The 26,513-nt window shown below is 49.5% G+C and overlaps 2 protein-coding genes across 10 annotated transcripts; both read right to left on the bottom strand.

Moving 5' to 3' along the window:
• Positions 1–275: 275 nt before the first annotated feature.
• Positions 276–9,539, bottom strand: EBP (EBP cholestenol delta-isomerase). Of its 3 annotated transcripts, XM_074392293.1 has the most exons (7): positions 9,428–9,539; positions 9,078–9,137; positions 8,505–8,630; positions 7,550–7,927; positions 2,418–2,454; positions 2,154–2,284; positions 276–757 (listed from the first exon to the last, which is right to left on the bottom strand). In XM_074392293.1, the coding sequence occupies exons 4-7, from the start codon at positions 7,848–7,850 to the stop codon at positions 534–536; spliced, it is 693 nt and encodes a 230-aa protein (XP_074248394.1). In that variant the 5' UTR covers positions 7,851–7,927; positions 8,505–8,630; positions 9,078–9,137; positions 9,428–9,539; the 3' UTR covers positions 276–533. The 3 variants fall into 3 exon arrangements, with proteins under 3 accessions (XP_074248394.1, XP_074248395.1, XP_074248396.1); XM_074392294.1 differs by lacking the exons at positions 8,505–8,630; positions 9,078–9,137; XM_074392295.1 differs by lacking the exons at positions 8,505–8,630; positions 9,428–9,539 and having other exon boundaries at positions 9,078–9,132.
• Positions 9,540–10,508: 969 nt separating this feature from the next.
• PORCN (porcupine O-acyltransferase) lies at positions 10,509–23,492 on the bottom strand. 7 transcript variants are annotated; one of them, XM_010350190.2, is made up of 16 exons: positions 23,365–23,492; positions 23,172–23,213; positions 22,514–22,686; positions 21,018–21,210; positions 20,580–20,623; positions 20,010–20,191; positions 19,794–19,924; positions 19,661–19,678; positions 18,382–18,396; positions 18,158–18,283; positions 17,897–17,997; positions 16,763–16,839; positions 16,603–16,666; positions 16,411–16,496; positions 15,269–15,379; positions 10,509–10,959 (listed from the first exon to the last, which is right to left on the bottom strand). In XM_010350190.2, the coding sequence occupies exons 3-16, from the start codon at positions 22,647–22,649 to the stop codon at positions 10,858–10,860; spliced, it is 1,386 nt and encodes a 461-aa protein (XP_010348492.1). In that variant the 5' UTR covers positions 22,650–22,686; positions 23,172–23,213; positions 23,365–23,492; the 3' UTR covers positions 10,509–10,857. The 7 variants fall into 7 exon arrangements, with proteins under 7 accessions (XP_010348492.1, XP_003939581.1, XP_039331422.1 ...); XM_003939532.4 differs by lacking the exon at positions 23,172–23,213; XM_039475488.2 differs by lacking the exons at positions 23,172–23,213; positions 23,365–23,492 and having other exon boundaries at positions 22,514–23,160.
• Positions 23,493–26,513: the final 3,021 nt, after the last annotated feature.

The raw sequence follows: 26,513 nt of genomic DNA, 5'->3' as shown, positions 1-26,513 counted from the left end.
CATCCATGTCCCTACAAAGGACACGAACTCATCATTTTTTATGGCTGCATAGTATTCCATGGTGTATATGTGTCTATGGCATTTTGTTATGGCAGCTCGAGTTAAGACAAAGTGACTGTGGGGCCAGTGATAGGGTCTGTGTGGTGAGTTATGGGGTCTTGGGAGGTCAGTGATGGAGGTTTGTGAGGTCAGAGGTGGGTGGTCTATATGAGGCCGATGGGGGTCTGTGGGGTCATAGGGCATCTCTGGGGTTAGTAATTAAAGATCGCTCAGTATTAGAGTCAAGATCTTTTATTTCCCGATTTTAAAAATTACCACCATCATAGACCTCCTGGCTTCTCTTGTATCTGTGTCCCAATGGCTCCCAGCAGTGCCTCCACACAGCCCCTTTCTTCCCCATCTCATGCCCACCCATGAGCCAGAGTGTACACATCAATTAGCTTTGTCCCTCCAACCTGTAGGAGCAGGACTAGACTCTTCCGGCAGGTGGAGAGCTCCTCCTTGGTCAGCATTTGAGCCCTGTCCACAACTCCTCAGTTCTTCTTGCTCTTGGCTTTCGTGGCCTTGGCATCCAGCATGCTCTGGGCATGAGTGAGGTGCTTCACAGCATCAAGCACGAGGACTCCAGGCAGCACCAGCCACAGGCTGTTCATGAAGACAAAGTAAAACCAGAAGTAGAGAGGGTGGCCCAGCTCCCCGTGCTGGAATCCGTCACGGTGCTCCGTCAGGAAGTAGAGCACATCCCCATAGATCTGACCTGTGGGTGGCAGGAGGGAAAGGAGAAGCCCCTGTGAGGAAGGGGAAGCTTTCCCCAACTCTATTTCAAGGCACTTTCCAAGTTATCATTTAGGGTCAGAGCTAAGTATTCTGAAATCCTAAAGCTGAAAAACTAAGAAATCAGAAAAGCGGGATTCCAGACGGCAGAGAGCTGAGAATTTCTGAACTCAGGAGAGCTCACACCTTCAGATTTAAGAAAGTTCAAAATCCTAGAATCCAAGACAGCTTAGGATTCTGGGACTAAAGATAACTCCTATCTCTAGAACTAAAGAAAGCTAACAAATTTTTTTTTTTTCTTTTTTTGAGACGGAGTTTCGCTCTTGTTACCCAGGCTGGAGTGCAATGGCGCGATCTCGGCTCACCGCAACCTCCGCCTCCTGGGTTCAGGCAATTCTCCTGCCTCAGCCTCCTGAGTAGCTGGGATTACAGGCACGCGCCACCATGCCCAGCTAATTGTTAGTATTTTTAGTAGAGACGGGGTTTCACCATGTTGACCAGGATGGTCTCAATCTCTTGACCTCGTGATCCACCCGCCTCGGCCTCCCAAAGTGCTGGGATTACAGGCTTGAGCCACCGCGCCGGGCCGAAAGCTAACAATTTAACAACACAAGACGACTGAGGCCAGGCACGGTGGCTCAAGCCTGTAATCCCAGCACTTCAGGAGGCCAAGCCAGGAGGATTGCTTGAACTCAGGAGCTTGCGACCAGCCTGGGCAACATGGCAAAACTCCATCTCTACTAAAAATACAAAAATTAGCCAGGCACGGTGACACACGCCTGTAGTCTCAGCTATTCAGGAGGCTGAGCGGGGGAAGACTGCTTGAGCCTAGGAGGTAGAGGTTGCAGTGAGCTGAGATCATGCCATAGCACTCTGGCCTGAGTGACAGAGCCAGACCCTGTTTTTAAAAAAAAGATGACTGAGCCGGGTGTGGCAGCTCACGCCTATAATCCAAGCACTTTGGAGGCCAAGGCGGGTGGATCACCTGAGGTCAAGAGTTCAAGACCAGCCTGACCAACATGGTGAAACCTCGTCTTAAAAAAACAAAAAACAAACAAACAAAAAAACCTGAATCTTACAGGAAAGGATCTCAGAGTCCTGACCCTGGAGGTTCCAGGGGTTTCCTGCCACCCTGAGCCACCTCATATAACCTTCACAGGAGACTTTGTGATGGAGGAGGAGGAAGAAAAATGAACCCTCCCCACCTGAGAGCACAGGCTCAGAGAAGCGCATGGCCGTTCCAGAGCCTCAGGGGGTTTGTCATTGAGTCTGACTCATCCCTGGAAGGGCACCATTGAGAGATCCCACCCACAGGGATGCACCTGTGTCTGTGGGTCCCCCACCTAGTGTCCAGTGATTCTCTAGTGCCCTCTCCTCACCCACAGAGACCACGAGCTGTAGAACGAAGCGTAGGGGATGCTGGCGGAGAAAGGCAATCACCACCCACAGGCTGAGTGGTCCCCAAAGGCAAACTGTGATGCTCTCCATGCACACTGTGAAGTTGTCACCCCTGTGGGAGAAAGCATGAGGGGACACTGGCATTGCTGTGCTCTTCCCACAGGTGACCCCTTTAGTGCTCCCCAACTCACCACCCCCGCCCCCAAAACCAATGCCAGTCTCCACTGACAGAGGCAAACACTTACAGGATGTATCGACTGTCTCCCTTGGAATATTCTTTCCCTGAAGAAAAGAGAGAGATAGGAAGAATAAAGGCAGGTAAAGGAACCCACATTTGTGAGAGCTGGGGGCCCCTGCAAGCAACTTCATAACCTTCCCACATGTCCGCTTCCTCATCAGTGAAATAGGGTAACTGTTTGGATTCTAGTGGTTTATCTAAAACAAGGTAACGTATGCAAAGCCTGACACGAAACAGTGTGGCTGTGATTGGTACTCAAGAAATGTGCGTGGCATAAAAGGAGGCAGGTGTAGATGATGGGAGTGAGTAAAGTAGCTAATGAGACAGAGAGAATGTAGTTGAACAGATGAGTCAATAAAAGAATGAGCAGAGTAGTCAGACGTGGTAGTGTGCGCCTGTAATCCCAGCTACTTGGCAGGCTGAGGCAGGAGAATCACTTAAACCTGGGAGGCAGAGATTGCAGTGAGTGGAGACCACGCCATTGCACTCCAGCCTGGGCAACAGAGCGAGAATCCATCTTAAAAAAATAAAAAAAAAACAATATATTAAAAAAAAGAGCAGAGAATCGGGCTGGGCGTGGTGGCTCATACCTGTAATCCCAACACTTTGGGAGGCTAAGGTGGGATGACGGCTTGCATAAAGCAGTTCGAGACTAGTCTGAACAGTATAGTGAGACCACACCTCTACAAAACATACAAAAATTAGTTGGACATGGTGGCATGCACCTAAGCTGAAGTGGGAGGATGGCCTGAGCCCAGGAGGTTGAGGCTGCAGTGAACTATGATAGCACCATGGCGCTCAGCCTGCGCGACAGAGTGAGACCCTGTCTCAGGGAAAAAAAGAAAGAAAGAAAAAGACCATCCAATATAAAGCTAGGCAAAAGACTTGAATAGGTTATTCACAAAGAGGATTTCTAAATGGCCAATAAGCACACGAAAGATGTTCAAACTTCCATTAGTCACTAAGGAAAAGCAAATTAAAACCAAAATGAGGTATCACTCACATCTACTGGAATGACTAAAATTTAAGAAACATCTGACCAGCCGGGCTCAGTGGTTCACACCTGTAATCCCAGCACTTTGGGAAACCGAGGCAGGTGGATCACCTGAGGTCAGGAGTATGAGACCAGCCTGACAAACACGGTGAAACCCCGTTTCTACTAAAAATACAAAAATGAGCTGGGTGTGGTGGCACATGCCTGTAATCCCAGCTACTCAGGAGGCTGAGGCAGGAGAATTGCCTGGACCTGGGAGGCGGAGGTTGCGGTGAGCTGAGATTGTAGCACTGCACTCCTGCATGGGTGACAGAGTGAGACTTGGCCTCCAAAAAATAAAAACAAACAAACAAACAAAATCTGATGATAGCAAGTGTTGGCAAGGATGTAGAGGAACCAGAATTCTCCTACGTTGCTGGTGGAAATATAAAACGGTGAAACCATTTTGGAAACACAGTTTGGTAGTTTTCCATAAATTTTTTTTTTTTTTTTTTGAGACGGAGTTTCGCTCTTGTTACCCAGGCTGGAGTGCAATGGCGCGATCTCGGCTCACCGCAACCTCCGCCTCCTAGGTTCAGGCAATTCTCCTGCCTCAGCCTCCTGAGTAGCTGGGATTACAGGCACGCGCCACCATGCCCAGCTAATTTTTTGTATTTTTAGTAGAGACAGGGTTTCACCATGTTGACCAGGTTGGTCTTGATCTCTCGACCTTGTGATCCACCCGCCTCGGCCTCCCAAAGTGCTGGGATTACAGGCTTGAGCCACCGCGCCTGGCCAAAATTAACTCTTACTTCTTTTTTTTTTTTTTTTTTTTGAGACGGAGTTTTGCTCTTGTTACCCAGATTGGAGTGCAATGGCGCGATCTCGGCTCACTGCAACCTCCTCCTCCTGGGTTCAGGCAATTCTCCTGCCTCAGCCTCCTGAGTAGCTGGAATTACAGGCACACGCCACCATGCCCAGCTAATTTTTTGTATTTTTTTTTAGTAGAGACGGGGTTTCACCACGTTGACCAGGATGGTCTCGATCTCTTGACCTCATGATCCACCTGCCTCGGCCTCCCAAAGTGCTGGGATTACAGGCTTGAGCCACCGTGCTTGGCGTTTTCCATAAATTATACATACATCTACGATAAATTCCAGCCATTCCACTCCTATTTACCCAAGAGAAACGAAAGCAGATGTCCACATAAAGACTTGTATTAGAATGTTCATAGCAGCTTTATTCCTGAGGCCAAAAAACACTTGTATATTTATTTATTATTATTACTATTTTTTGAGACGGAATCTTGCTCTGTCACCCAGGCTGGAGTGTAGTGGCACGATCCTGGCTCATTGTAACCTCCGCCTCCCAGGTTCAAGTGATTTTCCTCCCAAGTAGCTAGGATTACAGGCACCTACCATTACCTCCAGTTAATTTTTGTATTTTCGTAGAGATGAGGTTTCACCATGTTGGTCAGGCTGGTCTCTAACTCCTGATCTCAAGCGATCCAATTGCCTCGGCCTCCCAAAGTGCTGGGATTACAAGTGTGAGCTACCACACTCAGCCTATTTTATTTTTTTGAGACAGAGTCTTGCTCTGCTGCCCAGGCTGAAATGCAGGGGCGTGATCTTAGCTCACTGCAACCTCTTCCTCCTGGGTTCAAGAGATTCTCCTGCCACAGTCTCCTGAGCTGGGGGTTTACAGGCAAGCGACACCACGCACAGCTGATTTTTGTATTTTTAGTAGAGACAGGTTTCACCATGTTGGCCAAGCTTGTTTTGAACTCCTGGCCTCAAGTGATCCACCTGCCTGAGCCTCCCAAAGTACTGGGATTACAGGCATGATCCACCGCACACAGCCTTGTTTATAATGGCAGAAGATTGAGGGAAAATGCCCATCAGTACTAGACAAGTCAAATAACTGTAGAATGTCTGTTTCAAAAGCTCTTTATGAAATCATGAAGAGTGACCTCATTGAAAAAAGCAGCTGGGCGTGGTGGCTGATGCTTATACTCCTAGCAATTTGAGAGGCTGAGGTGGGCAGATCACTTGAAGCCAGGACCCCATCACTAAAAAAATATGTTGTTTTAAAAAATTAACTGGGTGTGGTGACACATGCTTATAATCCCAGCTACTAGGGAGGTTGAGGCAGGAGGATCGCCTGATTGCCCAGGAGTTCAAGGCTGCAGTGAGCTATAATCATGCCACTGCACTCTAGCCTGGGTGACAGAGCGAGACTCCGTCTCAAAAAAGAAAATGGCTTCTTTGGTTTTCTTGTAATGAAAAAAAAAAGAGAAAAGATCAGAAGTGTATATAGCATGTTATCATTTGCATAAAAAGAGAAAAATGCAAACAATGATAATAATAATAGTGAATAGTTACATGGCATCCACTGTTTGCCAAACACTCTTCTAAGTATCTTACATACAGCTGGTTATTACTATTATCTCCCTTTTACAATTGAGCAAATTGAGATTTACAAATGTAAATAAACTGGAAAGAAACATAAACAACTATAAATGGTGTCTGGCCAGGCGTGGTTGTTCATGCCTATAATCCCAGCACTTTGGGAGGCCGAGGCGCAAGGTCAGGAGTTTGAGACCAGCCTGGCCTACATGAGGAAACCCTGTCTCTACTAAAAATACAAAAATTAGCCAGTTGTGGTGGCAGGTGCCTGTAATCCCAGCTACTAGGGAGGCTGAGGCAGGAGAGTCGTTTGAATCCAGGAGGTGGCGGTTGCAGTGAGCTGAGATCACGCCACTGCACTCCACTCTGGGCAACAGAGCAAGGCTCCATCTCAAACAAACAAACAAACAAACAAACAAAAAATACCAGTGCCTAATAGCATTTGGGGAAACTTGGTGGATAGAAAGATTTTCACTGTAAATCTCTTTAAATGGTTTTTTGACCCAAGTGAATATACATGGAACAAAAAAGTTAAATAAGGCTGGGCACAGTGGTGCATACCTGTCATCCCAGCATTTTGGGAGGCTGAGGTGGAAGGACTGCTTGAGCCCAAGAGTTAAAGAACAGCCTGAACAACATAGCAAGACCCTGTCTCTACAAAAACGTGAAAATATTAGCCAGGCATAGAGCTATGCACCTATACTCCCAGCCACTGGGGAGGCTGAGGCAAGATGATCACTTGAGCCCAGGAGTTGGAGGCTGCAGTGAGCTATGGCAGTGAGTTATGATCATGCCACTGCACTCCAGCCTGGGCAACAGAGCAAGACCTTGTCTCAAAAACAAGTTATCTACCAGTTTTGGAGAAGGGCAAAAAAAAAAAAAGAACGATAATAATTACAAATTTTTTTTTTTTTGAGACGGAGTTTCGCTCTTGTTACCCAGGCTGGAGTGCAATGGCGTGATCTTGGCTCACTGCAACCTCCCCCTGGGTTCAGGCAATTCTCCTGCCTCAACCTCCTGAGTAGCTGGGATTACAGGCACGCGCCACCATGCCCAGCTAATTTTTGTATTTTTAGTAGAGACGGGGTTTCACCATGTTGACCAGGATGGTCTCGATCTCTTGACCTCGTGATCCACCCACCTCGGCCTCGCAAAGTGCTGGGATTACAGGCGTGAGCCACCGCACCTGGCCTTACAATTTTTTTTTTTAAGATGAAGTCTCACTCTGTTGCCCAGGCTGGAGTGCAATGGTGCAGTCTTGGCTCACTGCAACCTCTGCCTCCCAGGTTCAAGCAATTCTCCTGCCTCAGCCTCCCGAATAGCTGGGACTACAGGTGCGTGCCACCACACCCGGCTAATTTTTGTATTTTCAGTAGAGACGGGGTTTCACCATGTTGGCCAGGCTGGTCTTGAATGCCTGATCTTGTGATCTGCCCACCTCAGCCTCCCAAAGTGCTGGGATTACAGGCATGAGGCACTGCGCCCAGCTAATTTTTGTATTTTTAGTAGAGATGGGGTTTCTCCACGTTGACCAGGCTGATCTCAAACTACTAACCTCAAGTGATCCTCCCACTTCAGCCTCCCAAGGTACTGGTATTACAAGCGTGAGCCACTGCATCCGGCCCATAATAAATTTTTTTAAAAGGTTAAATAAAAATTTAAAATAAATCAAATGGAAGAACAGGTGGGTAGGTAAATATCCAAGCCAATCCCTGCCCAGCAAATCCCCTCCCACAGCATATGAAAGAACTCAGGACTCACAGAGTTGGGATAAGAAGGCTTGGTCTCCAAGCAGGTCCTCGTAGTAGAGAATGAACCAGCCCTCAATCACCAGGTGAACGAACCCACACACTGCAAACCAGCACAGGGACAGTCGCCGCCAAGTCCCCAGTGGGACCACCGCGGCACGACCTGACAACAGCCATGTGGTCACAACTAAGACCCCTGTGACAGAGAAGAGGCCAGCCAGTATATGCCAGGTGGGGCGGTCATTAGGCACAAAGTTGTCCAGTCTTAGGTGCTGAGGCCAGTATGGGTGCAAAGGGCCCGCGTTGGTAGTCATGTCTTTGTGGGCTGATGGCTGCGTGCGGATCGGCAGGAAGTTAAAAAAAAAAAAAAAAAAAAAAGGAACAGGAAAACCTGGACAAATAGAAAGCACAGAATGAGATAATAAAATTCAAATAGTTTATTACCAAAAGAAATGTAAAAGGACCGAATTTACCAGTTAACAGACAGGACTGTAACATTTCTAATTACATTCCGTTTTAAGAGTATGACTAAGGCCAGGCAATATGGCTGGTAATTCCAGTGCTTTGGGAGGCTGAGGCAGGAGTAGCGCCTGAGGCCAGGAATTCAAGTCCAGCCTGGGCAACGTAGTGAAACTCTGTCTCTAAAGAAATAAGAAAATTAGCCATGTGTGATGACACATGTCTGTAGTCCCAGCTACTAGGTAGGCTGAGGCAGGAGGATCACTTTGAGCCCAGGAGTTCAAGGCTGAAGTAAGCTGTGATCACATCACTGCACTCCAGCCGGAGACTCTGCCTCTAAAAAAGAAAAGAATGCCGGGTGCTGTGGCTCATGCCTGTAACCCCCAGTACTTTGGGAGGCCGAGGCTAGTGGATCACTTGAGTTCAGGAATTCGAGACCAGCCTGGCCAACATGATGAAACCCCGTCTCTACTAAAAACACAAAAATTATCCGAGTGTGGTGGCTGCACCTGTAGTTAGTTACAGCTACTTGGGAGGCTGAGGCAGGAGAATCTCTTGAACCCGGGAGGCGGAGCTTGCAGTGAGCAGAGATTGCGCCACTGCACTTCAGCCTGGGCAACAGAGCAAGACTGTCTCTAAAATAAAAAAGAAAAGAAAAGAAAAAGAGCATGACTGAAATATAAGGCCGCAGAAAGACTGAAAGCTTGTTCCAGCCCTCTAGGAGCCATATTATAATGTGGTAGAAACAGTCACGATCTCAGTCCTTGGGGGTCAAAGTCCGGTGGGAGGCACATGGGAACAACACTTGATCCCAGCCCTCCCTGTCACAGTCTGGCGAGGGAGATACAGGACCAGGCTTGGTCTCTTCCTTCAAGGATCACAAACTGGTCACGACCACCAAACCCAGTCCTGTGCTCCGGCGTCACAGTTTGGTAAGAGACACAGGAACCAGGCGTGGTCCCTTTGCACGGGTCAGCGTCTTGGACTGTTCAACAGAAAGCTATTCTCTCCCCCTGCCGTCCCCATAGTCCTGAAAACTGCAGCTGGGGGACAGAGAAAAGAAAACAAATCAGAACTACAACCTTCAGTGCCGGCGTTTGGAAAGCCAGAGCCTCCCCGCGAAAGCGTGCAATGCCGTCAACCTGCCGGGAAGTGGCGGAAATTGAAAGGCTAGTATCAGACGAGGATCGCTAGAGCGGAACACAAAGCCCTCCAATCCGAACCAGACCCCTCCAGTCCTACAGCCTAATGAGAAGGCGGATCTTGTCGTCCGGACTACTGTGCGGTAGCAGAGGGTCTCGCGCCGGCGCAAGGGGGCGGTGTGTGTGTTGGGGGATGGCAAAGGGTCTCGCGCAGGCACGCCGCCGAGGGCGGGCTGCGTAGCCTGGGAGAGCTAGGGGAGGAAGCAGGGTGCCGGGTGGAGGGCACTCACCCAGCCGCGAGACGGCAGCGGCTTCCCACGGGGCTCCGGACTCCGTGTTGGCTCTGGAGCTCTGTTACATCCCTAGTTCGGGCTCATCCCCCTTGTAGGTTCCCTCGCCTTATGGAGCGGGCCAATGGCGAAGCGAAGAAGGCGGCCTGTGCCGCTCCCAACCAATAGGCGCTCTCTGTGTGCCGCCGGCCCCGCCCCCACGCGTGGCGCCATTTTCACCTGAGTCAGGCTTGGGGCGGAGACTGGGGCAGGCCAAGGTTGGTGGGCGTTTTGCGTCAGTAGCCAATCTGCATCAAGTCCTGGCTTCAATTTCCCCATTCCCTCTTCAGTCGATCAAAACAGGGACTCATTAAGGGTTGCATCCTCATTATCTGCTGGTGAAATCAGCGTTGCGTTGCATCCTCTCACCTCCGCCCTTTTCTAAGTAGAGTAACCCTCATCATAATGCAAGGAAAGTGTTACAGGTAGATCACATCCTGTACACTGCAACCACCCCCTCCCCAGCTCTTATGTGCTCAGAACTCCTCAGTTCTAATAGCGATCATTTTCTCTTCTCCCAACCACAAGTCAGAACTAATCAGAACCCAAGCCTCTGAGTCCTACTGGCCAATTGGCATGAAGACCCTCAATATCCCTGTGCCAATTCTAAACGCCTAACCACCAGTGGGCCCCCAGACGGAGCAATCAATCAGAATTCAGACCCATCCCAGATCTCCCATCCAATTAGAACCCACAACCCTCAGCCCTAAGGACAAATAGGCACCAATCTGTCATCTCTCTTGCTTTCTCTCCTCTGTGTCCCACTCAGAACAACCAATCAGAATGGGGATCCTTCAGTTTTCCAGCCAATCAGGCCTCCCCAACATCCAACTATACAATCTGTCCCTGCCCTACTCAAACCAAGCAGGACCAGGACCCTGCCATCTTCAGGCTCATCATCTAATCTAACAATCATAAACTAACCATGAACCAATCATAGTCTGCTCTCTCTTCATGGTTTCCAGCTTCCAAACCTTTATCCATGCAGTGCCCCCTTCCTCACTCATTCCTATTCCCCTCTGAGCAGTGAAGAAGAAGCCTATTGTATATTTCCTACTTTTATTTGACAATAACAAACTGTATATAAAAAGGAAGACAGAAGGCGGGGAGGCCCTGGATCTCCCCCTCTCAGTTTCCCCAAGTGTCCCCCACCCCTAGGTCCCAGCAGGGACTACCCCCTTCCCGCCTTGTGGTGGGGTGGGGATTGACAGGCATGGAAAGAGTGTGACTGTGTGTGTGTGTGTGTGTGTGTGTGTCTGTGTTTATGTGTGAAGGTGTTGGGAATCAAGGATGGAGGGGGCCAAGGAGTAGAGAGAGGGCCTTCCCTCATCTTCTATCATTGGCACCCTGAGAGGGGTCTTAAGAGGGTTATTAGGGTCCACAGATGTGCCTCAGCCTATGAGACGGTAGAAGATCCAGCATCCAAAAGTGACCCAGTGACTGGCCCAGCTGAGCTCTGACCACTTGTGGAGAGTGTATGCCATGCCGTAGCCCTGTGGGAGAGAAAGAGGTGATGGTCCCACTCAGCAAGGACAAAGAAGGTCTCAGGAAAACCCATCGTTTGCCCAAGGACATTTCTATGATGGCCCTAGGTGAGGCCCTGCAGAAGGGCCTACGTACATATGAAAGGTAACCAGATATAGTTTTTGGCTTCTTTAAAAATCATTTTAAAAACAAAGTGATCCCATTCTCTGGCCTGTTATCTCCAAAATATATAAAGAACTCCTAAAAATTTTGAGAAGGTGAATAAGTCATCCCAGTAAAGGAAAAACAAATGGCTCTTAAACATATGAAAAGATGCTCAGCCTCATTCATAATCTTCCTCTTTTAATTATTACTTTTTTTTTGAGACAGGATCTCATTTTGTTGCCCAGGTCGGAGTGCAGTGGCATGATCTCAGCTCACTGTAACCTCTACCTCCTGGGTTCAAATGATTCTCCTGCCTCAGTCTCCCAAGTAGCTGGGATTACAGATGCTGTGCCACCATACCCACCTAATTTTTGTACCTTTAGTAGAGACGGAGTTTCACTATGTTGGCCAGGCTGGTCTCAAACTCCTGATCTCAAATGATCCACCTGCCTTGGCCTCCCAAAGTGCTGGGATTACAGGTGTGAGCCGCTCCGCCCCGCCATCTTCCTCTTTATTGAAGTGGCAAACAAATCCAGGAAGTTTGAGAGGCACTCTATGCTGGTGGGGCAGCAAGCACATTCATGCATTGCTAGTGGGAGAGCACAAAAGTACTACTCCATTGAGGCTATCAGGAACAGATCCTACAGATCTGTCTGCACCTGTGTGGATCCACGTGGGTACAGAGTTCCTGCTGCAGCATCGCTTGTAATAGGAAAGGACTGGAAAATCACCTGATGTCCACCAATAAGAGAAAAATTAAACTGTGTTACATCCTCACAGTGGAAAAAATGAATGAGGACACTATATACTGATGTGGAAGATTTTCAAAAATTGCAGAATAGTATCATTCATGTGTTATCTTTGGGTAAAAACTGGGGCGGGGGAGAATTTAAATATATATATATATATATATATATATATATATATATATATATTTTTTTTTTTTTTTTTTTTTGAGGTGGAGTCTCGCTCTGTCACCCAGGCTGGATTGCAATGGCGCAATCTTGGCTCACTGTAGCCTCTGCCTCCCAGGTTCAAACAATTCTCCTGCCTCAGCCTCCCAAGTAGCTGGGATTACAGGTGCCTGCTACCATGCCCAGCCAATTTTTGTATTTTTATAGAGATAGGGTTTCACCATGTTGGTCAGCTGGTCTCGAACTCCTGACCTCGTGATCTGCCCACCTCGGCCTCCCAAAATGTTGAGATTACAGGCCTGAGCCACTGCACCCGGCCTAAAGTACATTTTTATATTTGTGTCCTAGGTGAGGGCACAAATGTGTTTAAATTTTGTAAAGATATTTTAATAAAAGGATAAAAGTGGGCCAGGCACAGTGGCTTACACCTGTAATCCCAGCACTTTGGGAGGCCAAGGTGGGTGGATCACTTGAGGTCAGGAGTTCGAGACCAGCCTGGCTAACACGGTGAAACCCTGTCTCTACTAAAATACAAAAATTAGCCAGGCGTGGTGGCACATGCCTGTAATCCCAGCTACTCGGGAGGCTGAGTCAGCAGGAGAATCACTTAACCTGGGGAGCTGGAGGTTATAGTAAGCTGAGATCGCACCACTGCACTCCAGCCTGGGCAACAGAGAGAGACTCTGTCTCAAAAAAAAAAAAAAAAAAAAAAAAAAAGGGCTGGGCGCAGTGGCTCAAGCCTGTAATCCCAGCACTTTGGGAGGCTGAGGCGGGTGGATCACGAGGTCAAGAGATCGAGACCATCCTGGTCAACATGGTGAAACCCCGTCTCTACTAAAAACACAAAAAATTAGCTGGGCATGGTGGCGTGTGCTTGTAATCTCAGCTACTCAGGAGGCTGAGGCAGGAAAATTGCCTGAACCCAGGAGGCGGAGGTTGCGGTGAGCCAAGATCGCGCCATTGCACTCTAACCTGGGTAACAAGAGCAAAACTCCGTCTCAAAAAAAAAAAAAAAAAAAAAGGATAAAAGTGATTACCTGTAAGAGGGTCGGGGGCAGAAGGTGGGAGCAAGTCTTTTCTCTGAATATCTTAACTACTGTTTGGTTTTTGAACCACATGATAGACATTCACTATTTTAAAATTGGTTTTTGAACCACATGATAGACATTCACTATTTTAAAATATTTTAATGAAAACGAAACAAAAATTTTATTTAAAAAGAAGCAGGCCAGGCGTGGTGGCTCATGCCTGTAATCCCAGCACTTTGGGAGGCTAAGGCGGGTGGATCATGAGGTCAGGAGTTTGAGGCCAGCCTGGCCAACATGGTGAAACCCCGTCCTACTAAAAATACAAAAATTAGTCGGGGGTGGTGGCACACGCCTGTAGTCCCAGCTACTCAGGAGGCTGAGGCAGAAGAATCACTCGAACCCAGGAGGCAGAGGTTGCAGTGAGCCAAGATTGCACCACTGCACTCCAGCCTGGGCGACAGAGCGAGACTCCATCTCAAAAAACAGAAAGAAAAGAAAAAAAAAAAAAGAAAAAAGCCAAGCGTAGTGGCATGCACCTCCAGTTACTTGGGAGGCTGAGGTGGGTAGATTGCTCCAGCCTGGGAGTTTGAGGCTGCAGTGAGCTATGATTGTGCCACTGCACTCCAGCTTGGGTGACAGAGACTGTCTCAAAATAAAATTAAAAAAAAAGCAAAACCCAGATTTTTTTTTTTTTTTTTTTTTTTTTTTTTTGAGACGGAGTTTGGCTCTTGTTACCCAGGCTGGAGTGCAATGGCGCGATCTCGGCTCACCGCAACCTCCGCCTCCTGGGTTCAGGCAATTCTCCTGCCTCAGCCTCCGGAGTAGCTGGGATTACAGGCACGCGCCACCATGCCCAGCTAATTTTTTGCACCTTTAGTAGAGACGGGGTTTCACCATGTTGACCAGGATGGTCTCGATCTCTTGACCTCGTGATCCACCCGCCTCGGCCTCCCAAAGTGCTGGGATTACAGGCTTGAGCCACCGCGCCCGGCAAAACCCAGATTTTGCACACTTAATCTGGATTAAAATTTTTTTTATGTCAAAAAACATGAAGTTTTGTTTTAGACTGAAAAAACTAACTAAAAGAGAAGCAAAAACCTGGATTATGCAAGAGCCATATGAATAAATGTTATTTTAAAGTTGTTGTTAATTTAAAAAGGAGTAAAATCTGGAATTTGCATACTCAATATGAACAAAAATAAGGCAGACATTTTAATGAAAAATTTTAAAGTGCAGAATCCAGGGTTTGTATACTCGACCTAAGTAAAATAAAATATTTTTAAAATAAATTAAATAAAACAGGGTGCTCCTGTCTGTTATCCTGGCACTTTGGAAGGTTGAGGTGAGGGGACTGCTTGAGCCTAGGAGTTCGAGATCAGCCTGGGCAACGTAGGGAGACCCTGTCTCTACAAAAAAATTTTAAAAAATCAGCTAGGCTTAGTGGCGTCCACCTGTAGTCCCAGTTACTCAGGAGGCTGAAGCAGAAGGATGGCTTGAGCCGAGGAATGTGAGGCTGCAGTCAGCCGTGATCACACCACTGCACTTTAGCCTGGGTGACAGACCTTGTCTCAAAAAAAAAAAATTAAGAAGTCTTGCAAATTCTGACTAAACAATAATGGAATGAAATAATTAACAAAAGTAAAACCTGGATTTTCCTCTCCATCTCTATAAAATGAATTTTTTTTTTTTTTTTTTTTTTTTTTTTTTGAGACAGAGTCTTGCTCTGTGGCCCAGGCTGGAGTGCAGAGGCATGATCTCAGCTCACTGCAACCTCTGGCTTCCAGGTTCAAGCGATCTCCTGCCTCAGCCTCCTGAATAGCTGGAATTACAGGCGTGTGCCACCATGCCTGGCTAATTTCTTATATTTTTGGTAGAGGTGGGGTTTCACCAGCTTGGCCAAGCTGGTCTTGAACTTCTGACCTCAAGTGATCCTCCTGCCTTGGCCTCCCAAAGTGCTGGGATTACAGGCGTGAGCCACTGCGCCCAGCCTAAAATGAATTTTACAAGTAAAATAAATAAATATATCTTGCTCACTTCACCCAGATAAAAGACCCAACAGTGTGACTCAAGCAGAGGGACTACGGGAAAGGACGGAGGAGCACTGGCCGCCCACTCGAAGCAGCACAGTCTGAGCAGCTCAGGCCTCAGCTTCCCCGCATTTGTCCTCATGGTTTGCCCCTGGCAGGCATCGCCACCCTTGGTTAACCTCCCAGCCCAGGGCCCCCCCTCACCTGCTCCTCTGTGGTGTCATCCACATCGACATCAAACAGGGAGCCCAGGTAGGCCAGGTGGAAGATGGCCAGGGCTCCAAAGAACAAGTTTAAGGCTCGTACCCCCAGGCCCTGTGGGGGAACAGATGGATACACTTGGCAACTGGACCTACTCACTGTCCCCCACCTCCTCCTGTGCGGGGGAGCCCAGGGGACACACGGGGCACAGTGGGTCCCAGGACTGAGGATGCCCAGGGTACCCCCTGAGATAGGAAAGAGATGGTTCAGGGAGCCTCCTATAGGAGTTCAGAGGCTTCCAAGGATGAGGGTGCTGTCCACAGTGAGGGCATCCTGGGTTGGGGGAGGGCACGTCTCCAGGGGGCACGTCTCCAGGCAGAGGAGGAAGAGTGGTGGGGCTTTGAGTCGGGGTTTATAGTGATAAACGTTGGAGTCGGGTGGGAGACAAATATGATTTTGTCTGTACTTCTTATTGCAAACAGAATGAAAAACATAAAATGAAACAAAACCAAATCCCCACCATGACCTAGAGGGCCCATGCCTCCCTCCCATCTCCCCTCCCCACCCCACCTCTGCTCAAGCCACACTGGCTGCGTTGCTGTTCCTCAAAGATTCCAGGCCTTTCCTATCTCAGGGCCTTTCCTGAGGGTTCCTCTGCCTGGAACGTTTCCCTCCCTCACCTCCTTCAGTCTTCTCTGACCTCCCTATTTCAAATGGAAATCACCCCCATACCTTCCGTCCCCCTTTCTCCACGCATTTTCTCCTTAGCACTACTTGCAACCTAACACACTAGGTATTATTAGACTTTACTGACTCAGTTTTCACCTACTGTCCGCCTGGCTAAAATGTTTGTCCCATAGGGTTGGGACTTTGGTCGGTTTTGTTCACCGCGGTGTCCCAGCACCTAGAGTACCAACAGGTGCTCCACAGATATTCAGTGGGGGAAACGAATGCCAGGTGTGTGTATACAGCAGATGCTCGATAAATGTCTGTTAGAGAAACAGATGCCAGTGAATAGAGGAGAGGTTATGAGGATGGCACCAAAAGAAGAAGCTGGGCACCCTGAGACAACTACAAGATAGAGACAGAAGGAACATTTTGGATGGGGAGTGTCGGGCACGAGGTTGCCTAGGCTGAATCCTCACCAAGCGATGCCGGTGTGAACAGTCTGGCGGGCACCGCTTTGACAAGACACAGGCACTGAGGATCCGAGCCAGGCGCTTCCGAAGGACTGGGGCAGTGGGGAGAGGCAAGGGGGTCAGGTTAGCCTCAGGGGATGCTGGTTCCAGCCCCCCACCAATCTTCCATCCATTGGTTGGGCTGGGCCATGCACTCACCATGCTCCACGTAAGTGATAAAAGCCAGGGACATCAGGACCGCAGCCAGGTGGAAGCTGAAGCCCTGGGGGAGTGGAGGGGACAATGAAATGGGTGAGGAAGAGGCCCTGCCACCTGCCCCCACGCAGCTTCCACCCTGATCCTGCTCCGCCCTGCTCACATGCAAGAGGGCACTGGCTGCATAGGTGACCAGCACAGCCGAGAAGGTCCCCAGGCGGAGAGCATTCTTGAAAACATCTGGAGGGGAAGAGATGTGGGACAAAATTCTCCTGAGAGTCCCCCAGCCCCTCCTGGAGGGCCACCAGCAGGATGAGAGTACCCACAACCTGTTGGAGCCCCCAGGATAAAGTCCTTAGATGACCTCAAACTTCACATGCCCGAAGCCCAGCTCCTGGTCTCCCCCCAGCCCGCCCTTCCCAGTCTCATCAAGTTCAGTGGATGTCAACTCCACCCTTCCAGTTCCTCAGGGCAAAAACCTGGGAGTCACTCTTGATTTGTCCTCCCCAAACTCCCACATCCAAACTCAGCAAATTCTGTGAGTTCCACCTTCAGAATATGCCAGAATCTGAGCTCTCCTCTCTGTATCCACTGCCGCCACCACCATCACGCCCCCTCCCCTCCGTCTGTCCTCACAGCAGCCAGAGGGATCCTGTGGCAACCCAAGTCAGCCCAGGGCCCTCATCTGCTTGGAGCCCTGACGTAGCTCTCATCTCTCTCAGAGAAAAAGCCAAAGCCCTTTCCACGGCCCACCAGGCCCTCTGGGCCCTCCCTGACCTCACTGCCCGCCACCAGCCCCTCGCTCACTCTGTTCCTGCCTCACTGGCCTTCTTGCTGTTCCCCACACACCAAGCAAGCTCCTGCCTCAGGGCCTTTGCACGTGCTGTTCCTGCCATCTGTTACACTCCTCCCGCGTATACCTGCACTCCCTGCTCCCTCACCTGACTTGCATCTTTGCTCCAATGTCGCCTCCTCCGGGAGATTTGCCCTAATTTTTTTTACAATTGCAGTACCCCACCTTCCCCACTCCTATCTCATACCAGCACTCCTGGATCACCTTTACCTGCTTTATCTTTTTTTTTTTTTTTTTTCTTTTTAAACCATAGCACTTATCAACACCTGAGCTATTAGGTATTTTTTTTCTCTTATTTATCATTTGCCCCCCAACAGAACTGCAGCTCCACAAGGGTAGGGATTTGGGGTGCCTAGCATGCAGAAGGTGCTCAGTAAATGTTGTATGAATGTATGAAAGGGCCTGGGTTACCAACACAGTTGGAGTGGTGACTTGGTGACTCACAGTTATTTAGCCAATAAGACATGGGCAGGTTCCAGCTTGTGACAACTTCCACCATTGACCGAGGCAGCTCCACATTCAGTGGCTTGGACACCGTCAGATCCCTGTGGGCGGAAGAGACATACAAATTCATTTGGGATCTCAACTCATCTGACCGCCACACTTCTATCTAGGCTGTTCCCTCCCCTGGGAGTACCCGCCCTCCTCCCTGCAGCTCCTCTAGGCGGCACCCTGTGGGAGAGGGGGGTCCCCAAGCCCTCCCACCATTCCAGGTGATCCTTCTCCTCGGTAAAGCCAGCCCCCGCCAACGTGGCCGTGGCCTCGGACAGAAAGCCCACAAAATAGTTGCTGAAGTGGAAGGAGACAGCACTCTCGTAGGCTCGCAGCCACCTGGGGAGAAAGGGGCAGGGGAGAGAGGCATCACGTTTTGGGCCTAGCCTGATACCCCACCACATGTCAGCATCCCGGGTCCCGCTCTGTAGACTCACCTTACCATGGTGCCCCTAGGGCCCCCAGGGGTCAGGAAGGCAGCAGAGAAGAAAGAAAAGAGAGTCAGAGAGGCCCTGGAGGCTGGTCTGAATTGTTAGACAAGACAGACGAAATGTAGCCGCAAAAAAAGGTGAACTATGACAGTCACACACAGACATCCACCCTCAGGTAGTTAGTCTTAAGTGGCTCAAACAGATACACGAGCTGTCCTAAAATATGGCATGGCCTTGCAGGCTCACATGGCCAGATGGCCAAAGCCACCATCAGAGACCCGACCTCACAGACCTGCCCCCTCTAACAACCAGACACAAATCTTATCAGACTCCCAGGCTTGCAGTGCTCTAACCTGACTCAGCGACCACAGGACAGCCGAAAATCCCTGAGCTGGGCACAGAGAGCATCAAACACCCTGCTGTGCACACACACACACACACCCTGCTAGTGGCAATCACACATGGGCAAAAACAGGCAGCATCCTGCGTTGGAAGAAGCACAGGTTCTGAAGTTAGGCCTGGGATTCATGCCTGGCTGCTTAGCTGGGTGACACTGGTCAAGTCACTTGACCTTTTAGAGACTCGTTCAGCATTAGACCTAATCAGCAGCCACGGAGTAGGGGAGGGGCCATTAAAACAAAGAGCCATATCAAACCCTGTAGCCCAACCAGAGGCAGTCCGTCCTGCAGACAGGCACAGACCAGAGTCGGTTACGACCCCTCAGCTAGATAACGCCAAGCCATTAGACAAGGCAGACATACAGGCAGAGGTAGCCCATGAACTCCACAGACAGGCATATGACATGCTACGGTCAGACCCATTCCTGGCCAAAATGTCAGAATCATCAACACAGATTTATCTGATCCAATGACAGCCACGCACCCTATCATTGATGATGGCACAGCCAGACAGCCACTCACAGGCTCACACTCAGGGGGTCAGTGGCCAATAGACAAAACAACCCATACGTGTCCCTAGCCAGAGTTGCTGACAGGTTAAAGTCACCCAACCAACACACATGTCACTCTCCATGACAGTTATGTGACTCGCTCCTAATAGCGAGACAGCTGAACAGATGGACAGCCAGACACATAGTATGTGTTGGAGTGTCAGTCGTACAGAGTCACAGAGCCAAGCTTGGTCAGCCAGCTGGCCACAGTCTCTGTCTAGTCGTGGAGTTGATGGTCAGACACACTTGGACACACAGAACCCATTGGTCGCGGGCTCTGCCCCCACTCATGTCAGCCCCACTCCATGAGCCCTTACACCTGCCCCCCTCATTTACCTGGCTTTGCGTTTCTTGCTGTAGTAACAGAAGACAGAAAGAAGCATTAAGAGACAGACTCAGAACTGGGGAAACCGCGGGTCCCTACCCAACCCCCTCACTGCTGGGCAGGGGTCTCAAAGGCTATGCTCACTTGCGAAGGAGGCGGTCACCGTCGAGGGGGATGAAGTACGGGAAGAGGTAGGGGCCCACGCAAGTGGACAGCACAAGGCACAGCAGGGCCAGTGCCAGGCTCCGGGCCACCTTCTGCAGCCACTGGCGGCTCTGTAGGGAAGGGAGCAAGGCTCCATGAGTGCTGCTCCAGGGCAGCTCCCACAGTCCCTGCCCACCTGTCCACCCAGGACCTCACCAGTGGGCGGCCTTGGACAGCCTGTAGGTAGTTGTGGAAGGATATCCAGGGCCCGAAGACAATGGTGCCCACGAAGTAGAGGTAGCCCATGAACTCCACTGGCGAGGGCACTGCACCCACCTCGCCCCGGTCCAGGTCAAAGCCCAGAGACACTGCCTTCATGGCCACGATCATCTGGGCCCCTATGTGTGGTGCCCATGGTCAAGTGGATGGACAGAGGGCAGATCAGCATGGCAGGGAGGAGGTGCGCCAGGTGAGATGCAGTAGGAAAAGGGGGCACAAAGATGGATAGGTGGGCATGGGACAGGTAGGCAAGTGGGCAAGGAAACGCATGACAGATGGATGCCCTTCCTCCAGAGAGTCAGGCATGTACATGACATGAGACAGACAGACTTAGGGAAAATGCATGGTGGAAAGAGACATGAACCTGAGGGTAACGTGAGGCATGCATGTCCAGTGGAGTGGGCAGATGAGCGAGAAAAGCAGCGGAGGAAACGCACAGGATGGGGCAGTTAGGAGACGTGGAGTGGGGTGGGGGGGTGAGCAGGTGAGAGGGGCGGGGCTACCTACCTCGCATCTTGTGCCATGTCACGGTGTCTACCATGTGCATCTCACTGAGGAAAAAGGTGTTGGTCTTGGTCCCATGACATTCACGGCCTCTGAGACCACAAAGGTGGGGAACCAAGGTGCCCAGAGGGTTCTGCTTCCTCCCATCCTACAACAGTCTCATGGCTGAAAAATTATCCCAGGCTCCCTCCTCCAGGGGGAGCCCATGCTCAACCTGTCCCTTACAGTCCTGTGAGAAGACAAATCTCCCAGATTCCCTTCTCCAGGGACACTCCACGCCCTCCTGAGCTGTGTCTCCTCATAGGCGAATGACTCTCCCAGACTCCCTTCTTTCTCCGGGGAATCCTACCCCCTCCCTGCCTTGGACAACTTCATCTGGGGCCTGGGGACCCACCCACACACTTCAGCCAACGGTGTGGGGATAAGGACGCACACCCATACCCCATGAGTAGGTAGATGAGGATGGTGACGGAGAGGAAGACGCCTCGATGGGAGGAATGTCGGCAGAGGAACAGCACGAGGTAGCACAGGAGGCTGAGCAGCACGACCCAAACCATGTGCAGCTGGAAGAAGTGGTAGAGGCTGAAGAACCCGCCTGCCACGGTGCTTGCATGCTTCAGGTAGGATGGCAACCCTTTGGGCAAAAGGGAGAAAGAAAGGGAGAGAGAAGAAGAAAGAGAGAGAGAGAAAGAAAGAGAGTGTGGGAGGAAGGGAGGGAGGGAGAGAGGGAGAACAAGAAAGAGAAGGTTGGTGGACTGGTAGGAAGGGGAGGATGGCCTGGGCAGAAGGCATAGCCAGGGCAAAAGCCTTCAGGCTGGAATGTAGTGGGATCGGAGGGGCCTGGAACAGGTGTTAGGGAGCTGGAGAGGGTGGCAGGGCCTGGGTTTAAAGAAAAGAAACTTCTATAAAGGGTATTTGGGGGACCCTGGAAGAAATTCAAGCATCATTTTATATAGGATAACATTATCGCATCCAGATTCAATGTCTCAGGGGGTGATGGTGGAGGATATGGTTGTGGGGGATGATGTCCTTGTTCTTGGGGCCACACGCTGAAGGATGTGGGGTACAGTGTCGTGATGTCAGCAGGTTATTCAAGCAATTCAGGAAGATGACAGATAGATAGATGGATGGATAGATAGAGAGATAGACAGATAGATAGAGCCAGCTAATGTGGCAAGATGTTGAAGTTGGAGAATCTGGTGATGCATGCGTGGGCGCTCATTGTACTATTTTTTCAACTTTTCAGTAGCTTTGAAAAATTTCAAAATAATAAACCTGGGAAAAAATAAACCATCCATTTAAAATAAAAGAAAAAGAAAAAAGAAAGTGTAGAACCTTCCGATCTCAGATTTCCAGAAATCTCCACCTCCTATAGGAACCCTGGGGACTTGGAATCTTTCATTAACATACGGGCGTGCTATGAGTGTGGAAACATTTCAGAATCCTAGAATCCAGAAATCGCATCATGCCCTGATTATAGAAATCCACAACGCCAACATTTTAGAAGTCTAGAATGTGAGAATTTCAAATTGTCAGAATCTCCAAGCCCTGTAATCATGGTACTTTGGGATTCCATAACCCTGTGACATCAGCGTGCCAGTGTCTTATAACGTTGGGTTGTAGACATTTCGGAATCCCAAGATCCAAGAATCTCAGCTTTCCGGAATCCCAGAAGTCAGGAATACTGAAGGGCATGGCTTGGCATGGCAGGATGTGGCTCAGTGTGGTGTGACATGGGGTGGCTGGCATAGTAAGATGCGGTGTGGTGGAATGGGGTTTGGCCTGGTGGGATGTGGTGAGGCTGAACATGTTGGGGCCCGGCTTGGACATGCTGGGCCCTGGCAGGATGTGGCAGGGTAAGGTGTGGCTCGATGTGGATGAATGTGAGAAGTCTGATATGGCCTGACGTGGTGGCACACGGTATGGCAGGCACTTACCGAGCCTCCAGAGGAGGCGGCAGGCAAGGCAGATGGCAAGGAGCAGCCAGATCTGGTCAAGGCCCTGCTGGGCAGTAGGCAGGAGACAGCCTTGTAGTAGCTGTTGGAAAAATTCCTGGCGGCTGAAGGTGGCCATTGCGGACCCCCACGGATGGAAGACCAGATGGATAGATCTGTCAAAGCGGGGACACAGAGGGAGCGGGTGTCCGTGGGGCAGACCTCGCTCAAGGGATGGACTCCGGCACTCACATTTCAGTTTGGGGCTGCCCAACCCATGTAGAGGTACGGTACTGGGGGACTGGGGGAGGGTGTGAGAAGTCAGGTACATCAGGCTGAGCCGCCAACTGTGTGCGTGTGGGTGTTCGTTCGGCACGCACACGCACAGCCTGTGACCTGGAGTGAATGAAGGACCTCTGTCTCTCCAATGCTATGAACAGTCCAGTCCGATGGTGGTGGGATGGCATACATTTCAGGCCCATATATCAAATGGGGCGGGCGACGGGAAGGGAAATCCCTGGTTTCCAAGGTAGAGTCGCTCTGGGTGGAGGGCAGAGAGGGGGATTCTGTGACACTTGGGGGCCGTGTGCATCTCTCCTTGTATGGATGCGGCGGGTTGGGGGGTGTCCTGTATCCTCCGCGCGCCCCATCTCATCCTCACCCGGCGAGAGGTCGCCAACAAAGTCCTGCCCAGGTCCGGGGGCTGCAAGGAGGTGGTGGTAGGGGACACAGGCGAAGGGAGAGTCGGAAAGGTGATGGGGAGGGGGTCCCAGCACTCGCGCTACAGATCCGCCCGGGGAGGCCGGCTCAGGGATGGGAGCGGGGGAGTCGCGCGCGCACTACTGACGACCTACCTGGCAGGAAAGAAGCCGTGGTCCTGCGGACCGAAGACGCGCTGCCGCCGCCGCCGCCTCCTCCGGGCAGCCTACCCCGCAGGCCGCAAGGCCGGGACCAGCAGCGGCTCCCAGGGCGGCGCGGCGAGCGGGCCCTTTAAATCCCGGGGCAGCCCGGCCGCTGGCTCCGCCAATGGGAGAGCGGGAGGGGGGCGGGGACGGGGACGCGGAGGAGGGGAGCGGGAGGATCGAGGGAAGGAGGAGCGCGGGGTTGAGGGGAGCCGGGCGCGGGGGTACGTCGGCGCGCAGGGCGTTCACGCCCGCACCTTTCCGGCCTGTGGCCGTTGCAGCCCTGGACCGCTGGCGTCCGGAGGATTTCTGGCCATCCAAGAGCAAACTTCCAAATCTCCAAATTTCCAAGCCTTGGAAGCTGAGAAGGGAAAGAACGGGGAGGGAGGAGGGAAGCCGCTACACCCCCAAATGGTCACCCTGGCACGTCCTCTAGATACCGTGGTGGCCCCGTTTCACAGATGGGAAAACAAACCGAGATCTCTCCTTCCTCATCCTTTGAGAGAACCGAAGTCACTTCCAACCCTTCCCGCCTCCGGGGAACGGCCAGGAACATTTATAAGTAATGACTGTGTCACCTAGGAACACAAATTAGGCGCCTGTGCTTCCCCTGGGGACAAGCTGTGAGCACTTGGCGTGTCGTCGTTGAGAAATGATTTGCGTGCTTAATTCCCCGGCAGACTCTGCATTGAAGGTGACCCCAGCGACTAGTAAATGTTCCCTGTGAACTAGAAGGAGGCTAGTACGGAGCACGTAAAAAGGGTATTTATGAAGCTCTTACACCTATAATCCCAACACTTCAGGAGGCCAAGGGTAGGAGGATCGTTTGAGGTCAGGAGTTGGAGACCAGCCTGGCCAACATGGTGAAAACCCATCTCTACTAAAAATACAAAAATTATCCGGGAGTGATGATGCAAACCTGTGGTCCCAGTTACTCGGGAGGCTGAGGTAGGAGGATGGCTTGAGCCTGAGAGGCAGAGGTTCTAGTGAGCCAAAATCGTGCCACTGCACTCCAGCCTGGGTGACTGGGCGAGACCCTGTCTCAAAAATAAACAAATGAAGACCGGGCGTGGTGGCTCACGCTTGTAATCCCAGCACTTTGTGAGGCGGAGGCAGGTGGATCACCTGAGGTCAGGAGTTCGCGACCAGAATGGCCAACGTGGAGCAAACCCATCTCTACTAAAAATAATAATAAAAAACAAAAATTAGCTGGGCATGGTGGCGGGTGCTTGTAATCCCATTTATTCCGGAGGCTGAGGCAGGAACCCCGGAGGTGGAGTTTGCAGTGAGCCAAGATCACACCATTGCACTCCAGCCTGGACAACAAGAGTGAAACTCCTTCTCAAAAAATAAATAAGTAAATAAACAAATAAGAGCAAAACTTCTTCTCTAAACAAATAAATAGATAAATAAGAAAGAAAGCACTTAAACTGGCCCCAACAAAGACCCGTATAGGGTTCTATCTGCAACAACACTAAGGATTTATGTAGCACCCGCCTTCCACCTACCCTACTGCTGCAGTTTCTAGGCATTCCACTTTGTACCTAGGGTGATGAAGCGCCTATTTTTCCAAAAGAGCACTCACTGCATGCTTAGCTGTGACGTGGAAGGGAGAAGGAAGCCCAGGTCAAGCTGGACTCCACCCTGACCTGGGCAGCCAACTGAAACAAATTTTAATCAGATTAACAACGGCGTGTATGGAACTGGTAAGTCATGTTCATTCACCCGTCTTCACTGTCATTTTCTGTTAAACAAAAGAGTAGGCTTGGCAGGTTTTTGCTGGGAAACACCAGTGGTAATTGAAGAGAAATGTATGTTTTCTCTCTATTTTAACATGCAGTTAAGTGGAGTTCTAGCTCATAAATTAGTATTCATGTATAATAAACAAAAAATATTTAATATTTAATATATATATATATATATATATATATATATATATATAATGAATAATAGCTTAGACCAGATGCACAAATCCCAATTCTTTTCCTTAACAGCAGAATACAGGACATGTATTTTATGAATTAAATTTCATTTTAATTTTTTTCTCAGTTGTCAAACACACTCAAGTTGATTCAACAAAGACCCACAGCACCTACTGGAATACTTCCCTCAGCTGCAAGATCTGGCATTTAAAACTGGAAGATTCTTTAGTAAGCTGGTTTTCTCCAACAAGAAAAAAAAAAAAATCTGGAAGATTCTTACCACATGTGCTTCTGGGCTTTGAAAACTTGATCCTTTCCATCTAGGCTTTTGACTTGTGCAACAAAGAACTAGTATCTAGATTTTAGGATCTGTAACAAACATCTACAAATCACTAAGAAGAGGACAAACAATACACTTGGCAATAGACATCGGATACAAACAGGTAATTCACAGCAGAAGAAACCTGAAATTGCCAATATGTATAATATATGAAAAGATAACCAAATCTGTTTACTTATCAGGGAAATATAAAATTAAAACAACGGTGAGATATAATACCATTTTACATCTACCAGATGTTGTGCTTCATATTTTTTTATCACTGGAGCTTAGTAGAGGGTGGACACTCAGTAAATATCTGTGGTCATTCTGGGTTATGGTTTCTGGGGCGTTTTAAATGAGTACTCCATAATTAAATAAATGCAAATTAAAAACAGTGATAACTGTTTTTCTCTTATGGGACTAGCAAAAATGCCAAGCCTTATAATGATAACATATTTACTCTCTTTCTGTCTCTGTCCTTCTGTTTTTTTTCTCTATTTATATATATACATATGTGCTATATATATATATATATATACACACATATGTGTTTTATATATATATGTAATTTTTCTGAATGATACACAGTGATTTTTCTGAATTATTTGATAGTGGTGGCAGATATGATGCCCTTTTAACTAAATACTTCAGTTTGAATTTCCTAAGAGCAATGACTTTTTTTTTTACATTGCTACCAGCATAGTATGAGGCTTCCATTGCTTCACATCCTCAGAAATATTTGTTATCTGACTTTTTGGTTCTAGCCACCCTGGTGGGCATGTCAATAGCATCGTTGTATAGGAAATTCGAATCATAGATTAAAAGACTAATCATAGACCAAAAAAACCTGATAACAA

The sequence above is a fragment of the Saimiri boliviensis genome, chromosome X, assembly GCF_048565385.1.
Source record: "Saimiri boliviensis isolate mSaiBol1 chromosome X, mSaiBol1.pri, whole genome shotgun sequence".
NCBI classification, from domain to species: domain Eukaryota; kingdom Metazoa; phylum Chordata; class Mammalia; order Primates; family Cebidae; genus Saimiri; species Saimiri boliviensis.
Note: the sequence above shows the minus strand (reverse complement) of the source record. Positions and strands in the feature narration are given on the sequence as shown.